The sequence below is a fragment of the Ambystoma mexicanum genome, chromosome 11, assembly GCF_040938575.1.
Source record: "Ambystoma mexicanum isolate Mex_15411 chromosome 11, UKY_AmexF1_1, whole genome shotgun sequence".
In the NCBI taxonomy this organism is placed as follows: domain Eukaryota; kingdom Metazoa; phylum Chordata; class Amphibia; order Caudata; family Ambystomatidae; genus Ambystoma; species Ambystoma mexicanum.
In genome coordinates, this window is record NC_090934.1 from 985,439,693 (window position 1) to 985,462,113 (window position 22,421).

General features: G+C 48.3%; 1 protein-coding gene across 2 annotated transcripts in view; it reads left to right on the forward strand.

Moving 5' to 3' along the window:
* Positions 1-22,421, forward strand: part of CARS1 (cysteinyl-tRNA synthetase 1) — a 1,125,505-nt gene that overhangs the window by 368,592 nt on the left and 734,492 nt on the right. For both annotated transcript variants that reach the window (XM_069624151.1, XM_069624150.1), the window contains one exon: positions 2,812-2,952. In XM_069624151.1, the coding sequence (XP_069480252.1) occupies positions 2,812-2,952 (141 nt within the window). The remainder of the gene's footprint in view (positions 1-2,811; positions 2,953-22,421) is intronic.

Consider the following 22,421-nt stretch of genomic DNA (forward strand, 5'->3'; position numbering starts at 1 on the left):
GCTGAGTGGGTAGGACCATAGGGGAGAATGGAGTGGGAGAGTGCGGTGCAGAGGTCACAGAAGAGTGGACGCTTTGATTGAGGAGTCAAGGTGGATGTTGAAGTCACCCAGGAGAAGGAGTTTAGAGGTAGATGTGAGGATAAGCGGAGGAGAGATCGTCCCATACCGAGAGGAACAGGGTGATAGAGCCAGGTGGTCCGTAGATGGTGGCAATGGTCAGGGAGGAAGTGGGAGAAATGACCAGCTTGCAGACCAGGCTCTTGAAGGAGGAGTATGGCTGGGTGGGTATGAGGGAAGAAGGTACCCACTCTGGGAGGACCAAGGCAACCCCACCGCCAGCATGGTTAGGGCACGATTTGTGGGGGGGGAGGAGGGAGGAGGAGGGAGGAGGAGCAGGAGGAGCAGGAGGAGGAGGAGGAGGAGGAGGAGGAGGAGGAGGAGGAGGAGGAGGAGGAATTGACATTAATGATAAACCCGACAAGAGTGCGTCCCATCTAATGCCACCATTAATGGGTGAAGATGTGAGAGGAGAGATAAGATGAGGAGTGCAAGAGGACAGAAGAGGCCATCAGTGACAATCTGTCTGGAGGTTGTGCTGATGTAGGTGTCTGCAATGGGTAGACTGGGGTTATTGGTCATGATGCTTTTTTAAAATACTTTTTCCTTCCAGACTTCGTGAGAGAGCGAGGATAGGTGATAGTATAGCAGTTGGAGTAGATGGGAGAGATGGTGAGTGCCATAGGGGTGGTGGCAAGATAAAGATGGAGGAGGAACTGCGCAGCACTAAAACAAACTCACCAGGCAGCCTAGTAGCCAAAAAAGCGAGGAAACAGATGCAATAGAGACACATGAGTACCAAAAATGGGGGTGAAGAATTGTTGAAAACACACCAGGATATAGCACACAATGCATGAAGAAGGGAAATAGTAGGGCACAGAAGGCAAAATTACAAAGGCACACCTAGGTTCAATAGTTGTGTGAGTAACTAACAACGGCATCCAATGTCCAAGACATGACTCGGAGCTATTCTTTTTTGAAGAACAAAGCTCCAGAGGCACAGGTTTGTGGGGTAGCTGGCGGCATGCAGAATAACTGTTCGCTGAGCCTGAGATGTGGTGGAGCATGAGGTGCTTTGTCGGAGAAAAGTGGGTGAGGGGACTCCGAGCCCTTCAAAGCCCAGACAGGGGCCTTACTAGTGGCCTTTTGTCAGGAGGCTGGCTCTGCCTCCCGGCTCTCCTGATTGGCTGTCCCTGTACCTGAAAGCCAATCGGAGCAGCCCTAGTGGAGCCACGCAAAACATTGCAATGCCGAAAATGGTGGCGGCCATGATGGAATGAGGCCCAGAACAAAGAACAAACATCCCAACTGGGCTAAAGGGCCAACTTTAAATGCAGCACTACATCTGGGGGAAAGGCATACAGGGCAAAATTAATATTGCAGCACCTAGCAGGGTTTACCTAGAGTGCAGAGGGTCGGGAGGATGTTGCAGCAGTCTCTGGGAGGTGATGGACAGCATCAGAGTCAGTGTGCAGTCAGTGTAGTCTAGTTTTGGACACAGCCGCCCTCTCAGATCAGGCATCATTGATGCCCATATGGCTACATCCCATAAATACACTTGCAGGAACACAGGTTCGTGATTGGACTCGGTATTGGATTTTGGAGGCTTTCGCTGTGCCTCATTCAAGTCGTATTACCTTTCTACCAAATAGTTGTTCCCGTCCAACTAACTTTGAATGGTTACTCAAATCAGGACCAAGGGTGGTATTAGTGTAACCAAACTGTGAGTGTTTTCGTGTCTCTCAGGGCACACTCGAAGGCTACATCCCTGATTTGGTATCCTGTTATTACTCATCAGGGTCTAATTGGGTAAGGGGGAGGGCATATTGGTCTGTCAGGAGAGGTAGTCTTTTGATCTTACAATTCCAGCATGGAACCCTTTTTCTTCCTGCCAGTCCCACAACGAAACAATTCTGAGCTTTTATAGTACTGTGTTTAGAGTAGTTTACCTTAATTTGTGATGGGAGTATTTTGGTCAGGCTCTTCTTTTGAAGCCAAACATTTTCAACCCAGAGATTCTAGTGCCTAGAGACAGAATATTTTCTCTTGTGTGCTGCATAGGTGCCCAATTCCATTCAATGCCAATGCTTTTCTAGAACATGATAGTCCCTTGTAACACTGGATTCTCAGCTCCTCCCCAAAGTCGAGGGATTTTCAAATTTTTTTAATCAAAGAACTTCCACTTTGCCAGAAAATTATTGTTACAGGTAAGCAGCTTGCGCTTGTTCCTTTTTACTGCAGAAAACAGTATACCAAATGGTAAAAGGCAGGGGTGTTGGCTCAATCAACACATTAACATTTCTAAGTAAAATATTAAAAATTACCTTTTGGTTCATCACCATTGTGCCGTTTACACTGGTCTGTAACTAGGGACTTAAAATAACTTGTCTGAAAGTGTAGCATTATTTGATCATGTAATGGGGGTTTCCCCGCATTAATTTCATCCTTACCGGTACTTTCAAGGCATAGGTTTTCACACAATTTGTGTAATTCTTTTTTCTTTTTTTCATTTTGGTGCATATAGTTTATTAAAATCTTTACACCTTGTAATTTACACAACTCAAATGTAAGAAAATGTTATCCAAATTTGCATAAACATGTTTTAGCAAATTCACAAATACAAAATAACTCAATATAAAGTTAAATCTAAAACCTTATAGTTCTCAATGATTTCCAGTACAAAATACTTTCTTTACCTAAATCTATATCTAAAATGCTTTTAAAAACTAGGATCTAAATTTGTGTGTTGCATAGGTGCTGCTTCAAGAAGCGAAGGATGTGTTGTCTGACTGGCTGGATTCTACAGAAGGCAGTCAAGTGACTGACAATTCCATATTTTCACAACTGCCCAAGTTTTGGGAAGAGGAATATCACAAAGACATGGATGCTTTGAATGTAAGTGAACACATTCTGCCAAGTATCACTGACCATTTGTTTTGAATCCTTAGCACCCCTTAGAAGCTTATACATGTTCATATTTTTTTTATATACCTTATACTTCAGTTCACTCTGATTTCTCTGCAGGTTCTTGCTATTTTGATACGTTATCTACTGTGAGAAGGTTATTCCAGTTGAAAATGTGTTCATGATTTGGGTCCTCCTTCTTTATTTCATGTTCTGTACTTTAAAAAAAAAAGTCAAAAAAAATATTTTTATTGGTTACAAAAAAAAGGTAAAAATTAGCCTTTTCAACTTTTAGACAATCCCTCTTTATGTTTGGCATTGTTTTTCTTCGCACCCCAGCTGATTGATTTCCTTTCCCTTCCAAGGGGTTTTGTGAGCCTGAATCTTTTGTAAGTTCACTGTAATTACTTCTTTTCCTCAGTGGTTCCTACCTTCTTTATTTTGTGGGTTTCAAGCTTCTGTATTTTTTTAATACTCTTCGTTCCTCTCTCTCTCGCTTACCCTGGTCTCTCACTCTTACTCGCAAACTCTGGTCTTCTGCTCACCCTCTGTCTTGTCTCTCTAACACTGCCAGGTCTCTCTTGCATTTCCACGTTTCTCTCACTCACTCTGGTTTTATTCCGTCTGGTTTCTTACCCTCGCTCTAGGTCTTGCTCTCTCGGTTCTCTCACTCTATGGGCCTCATCATGACTTTGGCGGTAACGCTTAAATCCGGCGGTCGCGCTATTACAGCCGGATTTAAGGGTCCGCCAAATCAGGACTTCGGCGGATTTCGCCCAGCTCTTGGCTGGGGGGAAATCCGCCGAAAATGTGCGCTATTACCGCCGGCGGGAAATCCGCCGGCGGTAAGAGCTCAAATTTTCCCCATTGGGCCCAATGGGGAATGGGGCATTCCCGAATGGGCCATTCCCGAATGGGCTCAATGGGGAATGGGGAATTACATTACCGCCAAACTCGTGATCCGTTGCTATTAGCGCCGGGGAGTTCGGCGGTAGGGCTAATACCGCCGGCGGTGATACCGCCAAAGTCGTGATCAGACCCTATGTCTAGACTCTTTTTCTGGTCTCTCTCTCTCGCTTAGGTCTCTCTTGCTCTCTCTCTGGTCCTTTGTTTTCTTTTTATTCCTCTAACTGACCTTTGTGTTAGTACATTGCAGTCTCCCCAATAGGTGATGTGCCTTACCCCCTTAAAAGCTTTAGCCCACTTTGCAATTAGCTGCACTTCCTGCTGGGATTCTGAGGACTGCAGCACTATTTGTCCCATTCGTATGACCTTACAACCCATCAGTTGCTCTAGCATTCGAGTAGACCATTCCCAGTGCTACCTGGTCAGTGTGGTTTGATCTGATTCCCTCCCTTTGTATGCATACTTGTTCTAGTGTCTCATGCCTGGGACTTTTTTCCCTGACTTTTTTCTGAGATCTGGCAACACTCTTGCAGGATGTGACCTCATTAAACTCCTCCTAAAAAGACCATCTTGTTTATCTGTCATGACCTGCTACTATTTCAAAGTTAGGAATAGCATATTTGCAATTATTGCAGAAAGGCAGTGGTTGCTGTTCATGCTAGAACTTCACTTTGCAACAAGAAAAAATGTATTATCGTATATAAAAAACGAAATAAGGGCAATCCATTCAATATCGAAAACTGAAATGAGGATTATAGTGGGCGCAGGTGATGGAGGCTCATGCTCCGACTTCACCATAAAATGCATTGCAATCGCTAGATTTTTTATATTTTGTTATACTGAAAAAAAGTGTACTGCTTTTGTGAGTGAGCAAGGAAAAAGTGAGGAGCTTGCCTTGGTGGGTTATGCCTGGAAGTAGGAGTCTGCAGTGGCAGCATGTGACGGAGCAGTTTCTACTTTATCATATGCACAGAAGTGTTGCAGGGCATTCAGGGGATACCAAGTACTCCCGCTATTTATTTGGGTGCTGTCAAGTTTATTAAATATACATTTTAAACTGTTCACTGTCGGGTGCATAGTGCATGGCTTTTTATCCCTGCACTGATACATGTTACAAGACAAAGTATTTTCCCCAGTAAATGTCTGCTTCAAATAGTGTTCATTTGTGCAGCGATGTTACATGCATGGCTCATAAACTGTAGTCTTAAGGCATTGGTTGAATATTGCGTGTCCGAATTGGTCGTAGGAGAATTGGTCGCAATTTATATTGCTCATTTTGCCACACACATATATGTGGGGGGTGGGTTTAGGGATATAATTAATGTATTGAGGTTATGGGGGAGCTGCGTGGGGTCTTCCCACATATATATATTTCTGATGTTTGTTAATCTGCTTAGAATCACATGCTGTGCATAGGTCCGACATCCAGTGGTCACTGCGGAGTATTGCATTTTGTTTTTCGTAGTCGAAAGGGGACGTCGACCAGGCGTGTCTGAAACACTATCCCTATAGTGACGTGCGTTGTACCCACAATCCCTCACGCGTCGAGGTCCCTCAGATTGTTTTTTTCCGCCCAGCTTCTGGTCGCCTTCACGCGGAGCTCCTCGAGAGACATTGCAACTCCTCGACCTTTGGTCGTTTTTTCTCATAATATTAATAATCCCTCCCTCGACGCAGTTGTAAGCTGTTCTCTGCCGAAAAGAATCTTCGACGGAGGGTCGAGCGGAGGAAATCCTTCGGCGCTGCCGAACACGTGGCCTGGCCTCGCAGGCCATATACAGTAGGGAGAGTGGGGTCGTGGGACATCTCTGGGTCTTTTCTGAGAATGCCTTTCCCTTTCCCCTTCCTTTCCCTTGGGGTGCTTATCGCGATTTATTGCCTCGGCTATGGAGAGGACACCATTTAGGTTTTGCCCGCTTTGCAAAGGCAAATTTACTTGGAAGGACAAGCATTCACGGTGTAACCGCTGCTTGCCCCTCGATCACAAGGAGGAAGGTTGCGCGGCTTGTCGGCTTCTTAAGCCTAAAACTCTAAAAGACCGTAGGGTTAAAAGGTGGGCGGCCTACGCGATGTCGAAGGCCGAAGGTTCACCCGCCGCTGCTACCACCGACAGTGACGAGGAACGTGATAACACGACCTCCGCTACGGAAGTCGAAACCCCCTCTAAGGAGCGCTTGCGCGCTTCGTCGTCTGTCCCCGGCCCCGACGGGCTCGGCTCACGCCCTGCTTATGGGGATGAACACCCCGGCGACACTGACGCACACAAAGACTCACATAAGCACACAACCCACGGCTCTTCTTCGTCTAAGACGAAAAGAGCTTCGGCGCCCAAGGAGACGCAGGTTCCACCGGCGGCCTCCTCGGACCGTTCGGGTTCGAAGCCCCTCTCGCAACCGCAGCCGCGACCAGCGACTGGGCTTTCGGCAAATAAGGGCGCCGCCCCCAAACCATCGGCCGGCGCGCATCAACAGAAGGCGCATACCGCCGTAGAGCGTTCGACACACATAGCGTCGAAAACGCAAGCTTCCGCCGACAAACGAGTCGCCGACAAACGAGTCGCCGAAAGCTTGGCGAGGATCGCTGTAGCCGATGCCCAGAAGCGTACGCCGAAGAACACGTCGAGTGCTACGCATAAGTCGAAAGACACGCCGAAAGAGCCCGAAGAAAGGCAGGGACTACCCCCTTCAGTCGGGGGGTCACCCAGCACACCTGAAGGTTTTTCGGAGGGCGACGGGACACTTTCCTCGACGCTTTGGGAGAGGTCGAGCCGTTTCCAGTTAGATGACTCTAATTTCCCCCGCCAGACCGCTCTGGGGTACCCCATGAAACCATGGAAAGACTCCACCTCTGTATGGAGAGGATGGAAAGATTTATGAATACCCAGACCTCTCAAACTCCCAAGAGGACTAGAGAAGGGCCTCAGGAGGACCCCAGGGCCAAAATCCGAGGCTAGTCGATCCCCAGGTGGACACAGCCTCAGACTTCCATAACGTATACGACCTCACTGGGGAGGAAGAATACTTGGAGGAGGAGGATGATTTCATAGACGATCAAGTAGGACAGAACTGGGAGGAATGTCTGGAAGACACGCCAGACATTATAGAAGAAGGCTTCCGAGAAGACACTGAAGAAGGACCTTCGCACCCCTGGCAATCCCCATCAGTGTATTCCGACACTGATGTCCTAAACCTAAATCCTCCTGACAATTCACCGGTTAGGTACACGTCTCCGATTGACTATCAGCCCACTTTCAATGCACTGTTGCGCAGAGCAGCAGCACATTTCGAACTGGACACTGGGGAGCTCTCTCCAGAATTAGACTTTGTGGAAAGAGTAATTAAAGAGAAACCCCCGGTCAGCCAGACCATTCCCCTCCTAGCTTCAGTGAAGAGAAGAATCATCCCTTCGCTGGCCACTCCCGCATTGATCAGAGGGGTCAATCCAAGAATTGAAAAACTTTTCACTCCTTCTCCCTCAGACCCGCTCTACATTAGGGGACATTCCATTCCGGATTCCCTAGTAGTATCTAATACTAGAAAGAGGGCAGGGGTACCACTTTCCACCAGTGAGGCACCCCCTGACAAGGAGGGCAAAAGGCTATATGCCCTTGCAAAAAGAGTAACTTCCTCGGCTGCCTTCTCAGCAAGAATTGCGAACAACAATTCTTTGCTTGCTAGCTATGCAGACGCGCAGTGGGCCAAACTGCGCAAGGACGCCGAGGAAGCACCGGAGCCTTTACGTACACGCCTACTTTCAACTATTGGCGAAGGAACCCAGGTCAACCAGAGCATTGTAAAAAACTCTCTGGACGCGGCAGAAACAGCGGGACGTTCCCTGGTGCAGGGAATACTCCTAAAACGCCATGTATGGCTGCGCAACTCAGGGTTTAAACCAGAGACACAGGCGTCTTTAATAAATAAACCTGTGGAAGACTCTAACCTATTCGGAAAAGCGGTGGATGAAGCTCTAGAGATGGCGAAAAAAGAGTTCGATACTATCAAGACTCTTGACCAAATCTCTAAGCCCACTACCAGACGCGGCTATGGCAACAAACGCTTTTTTCGTGGCCAACGCCAACAACAACAACAAAGTTAGCATCAACAATAACCTGCCACCAATTACCAGACCAATAGTGGGCAGTACAGCCAAAGAGGCCAACGCCGGGGTAAGGGGAGAGGTCGGGGATCCACCCCCAGAGGCTCCCAAGCCCCCAACAACTCCAAGTGACGCGAAGATTCGCGTCCCCTCCCATGCAACACCGTTCGGGGGCCGGATAACATCCTTTCTTCCTGCATGGGAGGAGATAACGTCAGACCGTTCGGTACTTTCCACCGTAGCCCACGGATACTGTATCGAATTCAACAGTTCCCCATCCTACAGACCCCCGAGGGGACGTCGCATGACACCGGAACATCTTGCCATCCTTCTCCAAGAAGTACAACAACTGCTGGAAAAAGGAGCCATAGAGGTCGTGCCTCTATCTCAGGTAACGGAAGGTATTAATTCAGTGTACTTCCTTGTACCCAAAAAGGATCTAACCATGCGCCCTGTATTAGATCTGCGCCCAGCGAACAAGTTTATCAAACCCCAAAAGTTTCGTATGGTAACCTTACAGGGAGTGATCCCACTGCTTTCTCAGGGAGATTACATGACAACATTGGACATGAAAGATGCATACTTTCATATTTTAATGTTGCCAGCGCACAGAAAATACCTCAGGTTCATGATAGAGGGCAAACACTACCAGTTCAAAGTGCTACCCTTCGGAATAGCATCAGCACCAAGGGTATTCACGAAGGTGCTGGCAGTGGCAGCGGCCCACCTGCGCAGGTTGTCCATCCCAGTTTACCCTTACCTCGACGACTGGCTCATAACAGGGGATTCTTACGAAACATGCTTCTCCAATACCCAAAAGACGGTAGACCTTTTGTTCCAGTTGGGCTTCTCCATCAACGAAAAGAAGTCCAGTTTAGACCCCAGTCAAATCAAGCAATTCCTAGGGGCTCTAATTCAAACAAAGGACGGCCTCGTCTTCCCCTCCAAAGAGAGGGTCCAAAACATGCTGTTTCAAATCCCTCAATATGTGACCGGTCGAGAGGTGACGGTACGCAAAGCAATGCGCTTGCTAGGAATGATGGCGTCGTGTATTTATTTGGTACCTCACGCGCGCCTGCGCATGCGCCCAATGCAAGAGTGGCTCAACAGCCAGTGGTGTCAGGCCAGCGGACTATGGGAGGATCTAGTTGTGGTCTCGCAAGCCTTGGTTCTCTCGCTACGGTGGTGGACAAAGGAAAACATGGAAAAAGGGAAACCCTTTGCCACACCCGCGGCGGAAGCCACTCTAACCACAGACGCATCCCTCACAGGATGGGGGGCGCACCTATCCCATCAGACTGCTCACGGAGTGTGGACTCCGAACGTAGCATCCAAACACATAAATCTACTGGAGCTACTAGCTGTGTTCAAGGCGCTAAGAGCCTTCCAGGAACACCTACAAGGCAAAACGGTAATGGTCCTTACAGACAGCACTACAGCCATGTACTACATCAACAAGCAAGGGGGCACCCACTCTCCAGGCCTGTCCAAACTGGCCCAGAATATATGGAAGTGGGCTCTCAAACAGGACATGTTCCTACTATCACTACATGTACCCGGGGAACTCAATCTGCTGGCAGACAGTCTCAGCAGAGATTTCCCCCTGCCAGAAGAGTACGAATGGCGCCTGCACGAAGACATCGTCTTCGATGTCTTCACACAATGGGGATTCCCAGAAATAGACCTGTTCGCAACCCTGGAAAACTCACAATGCCTAAGTTACGCCTCCAGGTACCCCCAGAACCAATCCAAGGGGAACGGTCTGTCGATGCAATGGTCAGGGAAATTTGTTTACGCTTTTCCCCCCGACTCCCCTTCTCAACAAAGTGGTGCACAAGATGCACCAGGAACAAGTGACCATGATACTAGTGGCCCCAATGTGGGCACGACAACCATGGTTCGCTCACTTGATGGAGATGTCTCTATCCCCCCCAGTAAAACTCCCCTGCCCGTACAACATGCTGTCTCAGGACAAGGGCAGGACTCTGCATCCATGCCCCCAGAACATGAACTTAGCAGCTTGGCTCCTGAGATCATAGAGTTCGGACATCTACAACTCCCGCAAAGATGCATGGACATCCTCAGGGAAGCCAGAAAACCGAACACTCGCCACTGCTATTCTAGCAAGTGGAAAAGATTTGTCATCTGGTGCAGGAGTAAAAGCATCAACCCTATTGACTGCTCTCCCACACATGTGGTCCTATACCTGACCCACCTATTGGATTCAGGTCTAGTGTTTAACTCCATTAAAGTCCACCTAGCTGCACTTTCTGCATACACCACTTCCCAACTCAGTGTCGTGGTGGAGGATCCCTGTTATAAAAGCCTTCATGGAGGGAGTAAAGAGAATACACCCCCCGATAGCTGACCCAGCTCCCGGATGGGACCTTAATGTGGTACTTACCAGACTCATGGGCTCTCCATTCGAACCCATGCACAAAGCATCTCTTAAACACCTCACGCTTAAGACTGCTTTTTTAATAGCTATCACCTCCATCAGGAGAGTAAGTGAACTTCAGGCTCTTTCTATTCTAGACCCCTTCGTTACAGTTCACAAAGATAAAGTGATTCTACGCACTCACCCTAGGTTTGCTCCGAAATTTATTTCTAAATTCCACGTAAACCAATCTATAGAACTACCAACGTTCTTTCAAAATCCTTCCAATTTGGGAGAAAGGACTCTGCACACACTAGATGTACGCAGAGCGGTCATGTTCTACATGGAAAGAACCAGACCACTGAGGAAGACTAATCAGTTCTTCGTCTCGGTGGCAGCAGGAAGAGAAGGAGATGCGGTTTCAAAATCCACTATTTCTAGATGGATTGTTCAATGCATCACTCTCTGCTATACTCTTGCTAAGAGAGATCTGCCCTTTAGGCCAAGAGCACACTCTACTCGAGGCACGGGGGCATCCATAGCATTCATTGCAAATGTTCCCCTTGAGTCCATCTGCAAAGCGGCTACCTGGAGTTCGGTGCACACCTTTACAAAACACTACTGTCTAGATACACACTCTAGATCTGACTCCCAGGTGGGACAGGCAGTATTACGACACCTTTTCTCTACTGTTCCTTCTCATAACCCACCGCCAACTCCGGGTACTGCTCGCTAGTCTATGCACAGCATGTGATTCTAAGCAGATTAACAAACATCAGAAGAGAATGCATTACTTACCGTAAAAGCATTTCTGATGGTTGTATCTGCTTAGATTCACATGCGCCCACCCTTCCTCCCCGCTCGGATGGAAGGAACATAGACTTCCTTTATATATCTCTCTCTTTTCTGTACTCACTCACGTCTAGAAGGCTCCCTCAGGGCAGAAAAATACAAACAGAGGGACCTCGACGCGTGAGGGATTGTGGGTACAACGCACGTCACTATAGGGATAGTGTTTCAGACACGCCTTGTCGACGTCCCCTTTCGACTACAAAAAACAAAATGCAATACTCCGCAGTGACCACTGGATGTCGGACCTATGCACAGCATGTGAATCTAAGCAGATACAACCATCAGAAATGCTTTTACGGTAAGTAATGCATTCTCATATATATGCATCAAAAATGTAGCTGTCAAAAATAATTCGACCAATTCGATTCGACCAAATCAACCCAAACCTAGTATAATATTCTTCAAAAAGATGTATGTATTATGAAGATTACATTAAATGTGTGGAAATGGCATACATTATCAAGTTCTTAAGTGAAAAGTACAGCATGACAGTTGTTTACTATTTACCATGTCACTTTAAAATGGCGAGCGGAGTCGGAGTCATGAAGGTCTGGCCTTTGCTTATTCAGAGCTCAGTTTTCAAATTAGAAGGTTGAGAGGTCAGGACTCAAAAATACATTAAATTAAATCAGTAACATGACAAAAATTGAATTTTCATAGAGTTTGACAGTTTTAGGGCAAAGTGACGTCAATTGGCAGTCAAGCGCAAGTCCCCGACCTCGGAAGGTCGTCCGGCAGGGCGGCTATGGGGAAGACCCCCGGCGACACAAGCGCTACCCACAGCACTTTCACAAAACACATGAAGTCCAACCGAGACTCGACACGCACGTTGAGTACTCGGAAAGAGGCACATAGAGAACGGTCCGAATCGGTGTCCTCTGGGTGTTCTCAATCTAGATCGCCGCATGACTCCAGGCAACCATCCACTGTTGCCAGAAGTGACTCGCTCCCCAAGGTAACGGAGGTTCGATCGTCAGAAGACGAAACCGACCTCTATCCCCAGTCCGCACTCCAGGAGTCGGCGTCAACAGGCCGTGCAACGGCTGCTCCCGAGTCCCAACCTCCACTATCCAGAGATAGGGACACTATCCCCGAACTTCGGCGCCAGGCGTCGAAAGGCTCCGGAGGGGCGAAAAAACAGGGTAAACACTCTTCCACACACAGGGAAGGGGAAAAACAACAGAGGAAGCAGTCTCAGCCTCCTTCCACACCTCAAAAACATTCTACCCCACATAAACAGATGGACAAATCTCAGTCTTCTGTTATCCCAAAGACCCCTGTTCATACCAGTAGGTCTAGTCTAGATAAGGCAGGGAAAGGCCTTCAAGAAAGAATCATTCCCAGTTCAAGAGAATGGTCTACTGATGACATAGACAGTCATGTCAAGGATGTCATCATTGGCAGATTTCTACGCCAAAAACCCTGAACACTTTCTCTCTTTTACCCCCGACGGGTCAACTCCCTCAGGCTCTAAGGATCCTATACCCCCAAGTAAGAAGTCCCGGGTTGAAGTTCCTACTTCAGAACCCTTCATTATACAGCCCTATTCTCAATATCAGGGAGATCCATCCCTTTATGAGGATCCAGATTTGGGCATGTTGGAAGAACAAACTGGGAGGGGCTACTATGGGGATGACGAGGACCAAGAGAAGGAGGAGGACAACCCAGAAACCTACAGACTAGATTCCCTGGTAGATAAAGAACCCCCGGTTACTGACTCCCCTCTCGGTAACCAGCCTCTCTTGAATGAAGTGCTGTCCAGAGAGGCAGAACACGTCCACATTGACACCCAGGGTGCTCAGGAAGAGAGGGACTTTGCCGAGGAGTTAGTGGGAGAAAGGAGACCTGTTGCCCAGGCCATCCCTATCCTTAAGTCAATACAAAGAAGGATAGACCCTTCCCTTGTTAATCCCTATCTCACTAGGGCGGTAAACCCCAGAGTTGAGAAGCTTTTCAGGGCAGCCCAAACAGACCCACTGTACATAAGAGGGCATCTGAAACCGGACTCCCTGGTAGTTGCAAACACCCGTAAAAGGACGAGAACACCCTTGTCATCGTCGGAAGCTCCTCCCGACAAGGAGAGCAAGAAGATTTATGGCTTGGGCAGGAAAGTAGCCTCCACTTCCGCCTACCAGGCAAGGATTGCCAACTCCACCACCCTGCTGGCGAGTTACAACTGCCACCAGTGGGAAGAAGTCGCGGCACTCATAGACTCCGCCCCAGAACCCTTAAAAAGCCAATTGGCACGAGTTTCGGCGGAAGGAAGAGCCGTGTCCGGTTGCATATTAAAAGCAACCTTTGATGCCGCGGATAACGCCGGCAGATTGATAGCAGAAGGTACTGTTATCAAAAGACATGCTTGGTTGTGACAGTTTGGGTTCAAAGCCGAAACCCAGGCTTCATTGATAGACAAACCGGTGGAGCCGGATCTATTGTTTGGAAAGGCGGTCGAGGACGCGCTGAAAAATGCCAAGGACGAGTATGAGACACTAAAATCCCTAGGCCAGCTAAACAGTAAACCCCCAAACCAGAGAGTGAATGGCAATTTTTGTCACCCACGCGGACAAAATTCCCAGAGAGGGTCTAACTATTCACAGGGGCAGGGTACACAATGGAACAACAGCCAGCAGTCTTCCCAGGGTTATGGCAGGGGTAATAAGAGAGGGCGTGGTAAGGGTAGAGGCAGCCCCAGTAGAGGCGGCGGCACGCCTCCACCAAAACAGTAACGTTACGTTCAGGGTCCCTTCTCACACATCCCCAGTAGGGGGACGCATTTCCAACTTCACCCAAGCTTGGGAAGGGATCTTTTCAGACAGATGGGTGCTGTCCACAGTGTCCGCAGGATACTGCATAGAACTGTTAGAGTGTCCCCAAAACCACCCTCCATGACAAAAAATACATTCTTTGGATCAACAGAAGATCCTCTTCGAGGAGATCGTCAATCTTCTAGCAAAGGACGCGATAGAACTCGTCCCGGGACACCAGGTAAACAAGGGTATTTATTCAACTTACTTCCCTGTGCCAAAAAAAGATTTGACAATGCGCCCAGGATTGGACTTAGGGCCTGCAAACAAGTATGTCAAGCCCCAGAAATTTCGCATGACTACTCCAAGAGGTAATCCCCCTCCTAAAAAAGGGGGATTACATGGCAACATTGGACATGAAAGATGCCTATTTTCATATTTCCATGTTCCCAGCACACAAAGTACTTTCGCTTCAAGGTGGACAGTCGGCACTACCAGTTCAAGGTACTGTCCTTCGGGATAGCCTCGGCTCCAAGGGTATTCACCAAGGTACTGGCGATGGCGGCAGTACACCTACGCAGGGAGGCAATCCCAGTGTACCCTTACCTGGACGACTCGCTCATCACGGGGGAGACCCCAGTAATTTGCAGAACAAACATTCAAAGGACGATCGACCTCTTCGAATTAGGCTTCTCAATAAACGAGAAGAAGTCAAGTCCAAGCACCTCCAAACAGTTCCTAGGAGCTATCCTAGACACGCAAGAGGGGTTGACCTTTCCATCAGAGGAAAGAATTCAGAATATACTGCTGCAAATTCCGCAATATCAGGCCGGTCGCCAGATAACGGTACGCAAAGCAATGCGTTGGCAGGGTATGATGGCGTTATGTATTTACCTGGTCCCCCACGCGCGCCTGCATCCCATGCAAGAATGGTTGGTGAAATAGTGGTCTCAGGCAAGTGGTCAGTGGGACTATCTAGTGGTTGTTTTGCCAACACTGGTACTAAGCCTTCACCGGTGGACAAGAGAAAATCTGTCCAAGGGCAGGGGTGGACTGGGAACCAAAAGAGGCCCTGGAAATTATTTTGAAAGTGGCCCCATATTACACATTTTGAGCAAGCCCAACCCTTTTCCTATGAGAGAATGTGAAAATAAAATACAAAAGAGGCCCAGGGTGCAGAGGCCCACCAGGAAATCTCCATAGTACCCTGTAGGCCAGTCCAGCCCTGTCCAAGGGTAAACCCTTTTACCATCCCGAGATACAGGCGGTAGTCACAACCGATGCATGCCTGACAGGGAGCTCACCACCTCCACCACACAGTTCAGTGCCTCTGGTCTCACTCAGTGGCCAAGAATCACATCAACCTGCTAGAGCCTCTGGCAGTGTTCAGAGCGCTTCTAGTGTTCGAGCCCTACCTGCTGAATCTGTCAGTGCAGATCCGGACGGACAGCACTACAGCCATGTTTACCTAAACAAGCAAGGAGGGACTCGTTCGCCAAGCTTGCCCAGAAAATTTGGATATGGGCACTCAGACGGAAGATCTTCCTGTCATCTCAACATGTTGCAGGGGATCTCAATTCTCTGGCGGATCCTTTGAGCAGAGATCCCCTCCCAGAGGAACACGAATGGTGTCTACACAGAGAAATCGTAGAAGATATCTGTTAGGGAGAATTCTCTGTTTATGCTGAATTTCCTAACCTAGTGAGTCCCCCAGCAGCTTTGCTGGATTTTTGGGGTTTATTGTTTTCTCCTGCCAAGAGTGAGACTCTTTTACCCTCACTCTTGTGCATGATTTGAGTGTGTTTTTATGACTCTAGATGTGTTTAATGGGCTAATGGGTCTTTTACTCCATAGGGCTTCATGTGTTTTTGTGATGTGTGTTACACAGCACCCTCAGTGCAGTAACACAGGGGTGTCATAGTGACCCCCCAATATAGACTCCATACCCTGGGACTGACTACTGTCTCCCAGGGCATGTAAAGTCACCATTGACTTTACTAGTCTCAAATTCTGAACAGAACCAGTACAAACCATCATATTGTGGACGTACTGGCCGGGGCAATTCGATTGCCCCGGGGTCTGTTAGTCGAGGGGGCACGTCTCCATCCCCCCTGATCGAGTTTTGGCTGGTGGCAGTGGATACTCCTTTTTATATATTCGACTGCAAATATATCTCTATGGGATTTCCCATTGTTCTTGGCTACCAACTTTAATTATTTAATTCCTATAGCCTCGAACATACCGCCGGTTTATTTATTTAATATTAATTCTCCGGTTGGTATTTTTTGCCAGAACTCGGTTCTAAAATGGCGTTTGTGTTCGCTTCTGTGACTCCAACCCAAGTTGAGCCCTTTGTTCCACTTTTTGGCGGGCTTCTCCACAGAAGCCCTCCAAATTGGTGCCACTCTGTCTGGGCTACTTAGGAGGGGTGGAGGGGGATTTAGGCACCCTGGACTGAGTTGCCTAGCCAACTCAAGTCGCACTCCGTCCTGATCGGCCGGCTCACCACTTAGCATGTTTGAGTGACAGCTAGGCTGAGTGAATGGGGGTTTTCTGCATAAAAGCAGGGCTTTGGGGACTGGAACTTTAGAAGTCGCCACAGGACCTAAGAATCCGACGAGGGAGAAGCTGAGCCGTCCTGCTACGATGACACCACCGGTGGAACCCTGCTGGAACGTCTCACCACTTTTCCCAACGACAGAGGAGATCTCTAACCCGGAGAGTCTTCTTCCTTCGACTGGTGGGGATAACCAGTCTGCTTCCTTTTTCGCTTCCTGGAGCATCTCGTGGCCGCCTTGCCTGTGCCAAACACCCCGGCAACCGGGATACCACGTTTTACCACTACCGCGAATCAAAGGGTAGTACCTTTAACCAGAAAACTCTGCGGCTGGTTTCTTCCCTGGCATTCATCTTTCCTCCACATCGAGATCTTCTCTTCCTCTGGGCGACGCCGCAACTTGCACCGGCTGCCAGGAACAACTGCCCCCGCTGGAGGATCCTTCCCACATAAGGTACTGTGTTCCGCCTGGCTTCCCTTGCAACCGACTGTATGGGGTAGATTTAGCCCCCGGCTTTCGAACCTGGGTTAGCCTGGGACACCCTGGCTAAACTTTTCTGAGCCTAACTAAAACCTTTATGAACTCCCTGCAAGACTTTTTAAGCCTGTTGTCATTTTGTGATCTTGGGTGCATTTGTGCCCTGCTCTCTCCAAGAGTGGGCCCGGCCTATGGACTTTGGCTCACAAGTAACTTTTGACTTTCCTGCCTTGCTTAAGAGTTCCCAAGTATTAGTGTGGTGTATTTTCCTACATTCTGCCTTTTTCCCTCCCTTTTTCGTTAACTTATTGGAGTGCCATCTATATTTAAGCACTCACCTCTGTCTGGAAATAAGTGGTGTTAACTAAGACTTGTCTGATAAGGAAAAAGGGATGTATATATAATAATAGTAACTGTGTTGAGAGTGATTTACAATAATAGTGCTGGAGTGTTTCAGTGTGTTTTTAAATAAATAATTATATACCTTGATACCAAAGCTCTGGTCAGTGTTTGCTTGTGCTATTGTGTCTGAGTGTCTATTGTGTATACTTTGCATACTGCCTAACTCTTCTTGAGGGAAGTCTGACTGCTCAGCCACAGCTACCAGGTAAATCTGCGTGGTACAGACTGCTACCAAGTGGGTTTACTGCTAACACCTGTAGTCCTAAATCTTTTGCAGTGTTCCCAAAGCGAACTGCACAGGTTTCTGCCTAACAATATCTTCTCTCAGTGGGGTTTCCCCACCATAGAACTATTCGCCACAAGCAAAAACAGACCGTACCCAGGATTTGCATCCAGGTTCCCCCAGCCAGACTCCCAGGGGAACGCCCTGTGGATGAACTGGTCAGGGATGTTTGCGTACGCTTTTCCACCAACACCTCTCATCAGGAAGGTGGTCAACAAGATGAACAGAGAATCAATGACGCTCGTCCTAGTTGCTCCCATGTGGGCGAGACAACCGTGGTTCCCACACCTACGCAGACTAGCGGTGCGAACCCATCAAACTCCCAGGCTGGTACAACCTACTGTCCCAGCACCAAAGTTAAACAGTGCATCCTCAACCCAACTCAATGAACCTAGCAGCATGGCTCCTGAGGTCATAGAGTTCGGACATCTCAATTTACCTCAGAGATGTATGGACATCCTAAAAGAATCTAGGAAGCCAAACACGAGACACTTCTACTTTGACAAATGGAAACGATTCGTTATCTGGTGCCAGAATAAGCAAATCAACCCAGTTGATTGGTCTCCTTCCACAGTTGTCCCCTGCATGCTCCACCTGCTGGATGCAGGGTTGGTATTTAATTCACTGAAGGTACACCTGGCAGCTCAGTCGGCATACACCACCTCCCATAACAAGGTGTTGTGGTGGAAAGTACCAGTGGTTAAAGCCTTCATGGAAGGAGTAAAGAGACTTCACCCTCCAATTTCTAACCCACCACCAGGATGGGACCTTAATGTGGTGCTATCTAAACTCATGGGCCCACCATTCGAGCCCATGCATAAAAGCATTCTCAAACACCTGACTTATAAGACTGCCTTCTTAGTAGCCATTACATCTATAAGAATGGTCAGTGAAATTGAGGTTCTGTCAGTGCAGGATCCTTTCTTTACTGTTCATAAAGATAAATTGATTTTACGTACACACCCTAGGTTCTCACCTAAGTTTATTTCTAAATTCCACGTTAACCAGTCCATCGAGCTTCCGGCTTTCTTCCAAGACCCCCAAAGCTCGGCTGAGGTGAAACTACACACCCTAGATGTGCATAGGGCGGTCCTATACTATGTAAACAAAACCAGACCGCTAAGGAAAACAGACCAACTGTTTGTCTCCATAGCTACAGGCAGAGAGGGAGATCGCGTCTCTAAAGGTGCCATCTCTAAGTGAATTATAAATTGTATCCCGCTGTGTTACTCCCTTTCTGAAAAAACTCTGCCTTTCACGCCAAGAGCCCACTCTACAAGAGGCATTGGGGCCACTCTGGCTTTCATTGCAAATGTACCCCTTGACACCATTTGCAAAGTAGCTACTTGGAGCTCTATTCACACTTTTACTCAGCACTTCTGCATTGACACCCATTCCAAGACAGATCCACAAGTGGGACAAGCGGTTCTAAGACATTTATTTGCTTATGACCCTTCTCACATCCCACCTCCTTCTGCTAACACTGCTCGCTGATCTTTGCACAGCATGTGATCTAAGCAGATTCCACAAGCCTCAGAAGGGATACATTGCTCACCGTAATCGTATTTCTGATGCTTGTATCTGCTTAGATTCACATGCGACCCACCCTTCCTCCCCTCTGAGAGAAGGCGCATGGATGCTTGTAGTCTTATCTTTCTAGCTAACTGCTTGGATAATCTGTACTCGCGCTACTCCTCATGCTACCTCATGTCAGAAAAAAACAATCTGAGGGTCCTAGACGCGTGAGGGATCATGGGTACAGTGAACGTCACACTAGGGATAGTATTACTGGCACACCCTGTGTCGACGGCCATTTTTGAGTTTCGAAAAAACAAACTGTAATACTCTGCAGCTTCCACTAGATGTCGGCCTATGCACAGCTTGTGAATCTAAGCAGATATAAGCATCAGAAATACGATTACGGTGAGTAATGTATTATATATATTTTCTTTTTTTTTTCTTTTCAGGCTATAGACCCAAGGCCCAGACCACGTGTGGGAGCTTTGCGCTTATTGCAATTCCATTAGCTAATTCTTTTCACCATCATCTGACTCGTTATGAGGAGAGCTTCGGGAAGTCTCCACCTAGACTTAAGCAGGTCATCAGGAACAAGTGGATGAGGGCATTGAATGTAAATACATTCCTTCAACACCTCGGCCATGTCCCTGTGACAAATTTCCATCTAGGAGGGGTTACCTTGGATACTATTGTGGTTAGCCATCTTTCTGGCAACCCTGTTCTTCTCCCCTATGGGGGCTAACACTGGTCTTTGGGCTGAGGGGTCCTCAGAGCCGGATACCAGGGCATCTTCTGAGGTAGTGCTCTAGCAGTCTAATAAGGGCGAACAACTGGACATTTCACCTAGATTGCCATCAGCCTGGCACTAGGGTACACTCGGAGATTCTTCTTCATTCACAGATGTCGGCCACTAATACTGTAGCTACTTTGTAATGCATCAGCCATGGAAGGTATTGAGCCGATGGAGACACACCTAAGATGGAGCGAGAAGTGCCATTCAGCGGTCTATGCCTTATTCCAAGATGGCCGCCGTGACGTATATACGTCGCACTCATCATTGCACCGATGCGTTGTATCGTTGTTTTTTCTCTTGCAAGAAACTTCTAACGCTTGTTTTCCCTGTACTTAGCCAACTAGTTACCCTTATTCTATCTTTCTTCAATTCTTGTTTGATCTGTTCTCCTATCACTCTCTAGGTGTCTCTCGCTTTCCGGGTGCGGGTATATCGAGAGCTGTCAAGACTCAGGGAGGAGGTAAGGGTTATTCTGTCGCCTATCTGTTTACTATCTTTGCTACCCTTTTCCTTCCATTTTCGTGTCTTACCTTTTCTCTATCATATCTCCGCCTCCTGCTATCTTCCGTATCTTTCTAGCGCACTTACCTTGTCGTGTTTTCAGAGGAAGCCGTGCATCTCTGGCGCACCCCTCCTTCCTCTTCATTGAGCAGGATACCTTTCCTTTCGCCCGGCTACATCCACTTTGGCCAGGCGGCAGAGATCTGCGGCTACATTTACTCCGGTCAGTGGCGGAACTTCACTGCTGTTCTTCTGTAACCAAAGACTTCTTCAGCCTTATTACCTGGTTCGATCATCTGCTACTCCAACGTGACAATCAGGAGAAACTTGGTATCTTTTCAGCCATCGCATTCTACTTCGGATCTCATACCTACCATTCCTCAAGAAGGAAGAGACCTCTTTCGCAGGGTTTTTTCTGGCAACCGGCTTTTTCCCTGTTTTAGGACTGGCTCCTCGGGGGGGGTCTCCGGGACCTGGTTCCTTCTGGTCACGACGGCCTCTGAGGAGCCATGCCCCTATTTGCATCATAAGAAGGATAAGAAAGAGAAGAAGACGAGAAGACTCCGCAAGAAGAACGAAACTAAACAGTCCACGGACTCAACAGAGAGGTGAGGAGGAGTTGTCATGATGCCCGCTCCCGGGGAGCCGGTTCAAGCCCTGCGTCCCCGAAAGCGGACATCCAGTCCCCAAGGAAGGACCCAGCAACCCCATATAGGGGCCCTTTGGACAGTGTCCTAGCGCCTATGGCGCCAGGCTCATTATGGGAGTGCTTGGGTGCACTTACCTGATGCAGACCATGCTGCAGGATCCCGGCCTCCTTGAGGCCTGAAAGGAACTACTTTACCTGTGGGACTAATTTACCATCCGGGCGTGGTCGGGGAAGGATACATACCTGATTGGAGGAAGGATACATACCTGGAACTTCTTCCAAGGCTATTTAAACCCCACCCGAACAGCCACACGTGCTTCGCGTTGTTCTGCATCTAGCAGCTGGACGCTCACCGTGTCTGCTCCTGCATCCTGACTTCTGCCACGCCTGCCAGCATCCTGGATCACATGCAAAGGAAGAGAAGAAGAGAACAGAAGAAGGAAAAGTCCTTACCTGCTAAATCCGCATCCCGGAGACATCTCGCCGACAATCCTGAAAAGGAAGACTTTTATTTAAAAGCTCATCGCGTCGATCGCTGCAGCGCCGCATTCCACTCACCTTTACAGGGCGCCTCCATGTTCAGCAGCGATCATCCGGATTTGCTGTCACGCCTCAGCGCCTAGGGAGAAAAATACAAGAACAAAAGGTGAGAGAGAGAAGGGAATAAGTAAAGCTAAATCTCCATGTTAAGACTTACCTGTTGATTCATTCCCTCTTCATTTCGGGTCCGCGCCGCATCCTGGCATTTCCGGACCCCGGCCCCTAAGGGGAAAAAAAGACATCAGCGTTAATGAGCGAATGAAAAGACATTACCATACAACGCTTATTAAAGACTTAACCGATTTCTACAAGGATTTCACCTCTCACCTCGGGTCGGTGCCTGTTCCCCGGCATTCCGTACCCCGGCCCCTATGGGGAAAAAGACACTAGCATTAGTACATTAATGCATGGACACAAGGGGAACCTCTTATCAAAAAAACTTACCTGGAATCCAAGCAAGTTTGGTTCTCACCAATCTGAAAATCCAGTGAAGTAACTGGATACCAACGCGCCCCTGCATCAGAAGCAGGATGGAGAGCTCGTCCTTCCAGACCCTAAGGTGAGACGCTAAGGGGAATCACAGAAGGGTTTCGAGGAGGGTGAGAGGGGAAAGTGGGAGGCCGATTGCATTACCCCGCAGACAGTTAATCCCCTATTTTCGCCTACAGAAGGATACTTCTGCGAGCCAGACGAGCCAGATTTGGGGGCCCGGTCCAGTCCGTCTTCCGAACCCTGCGCATCACCTTAGAAGAGGTCACAGCAGCG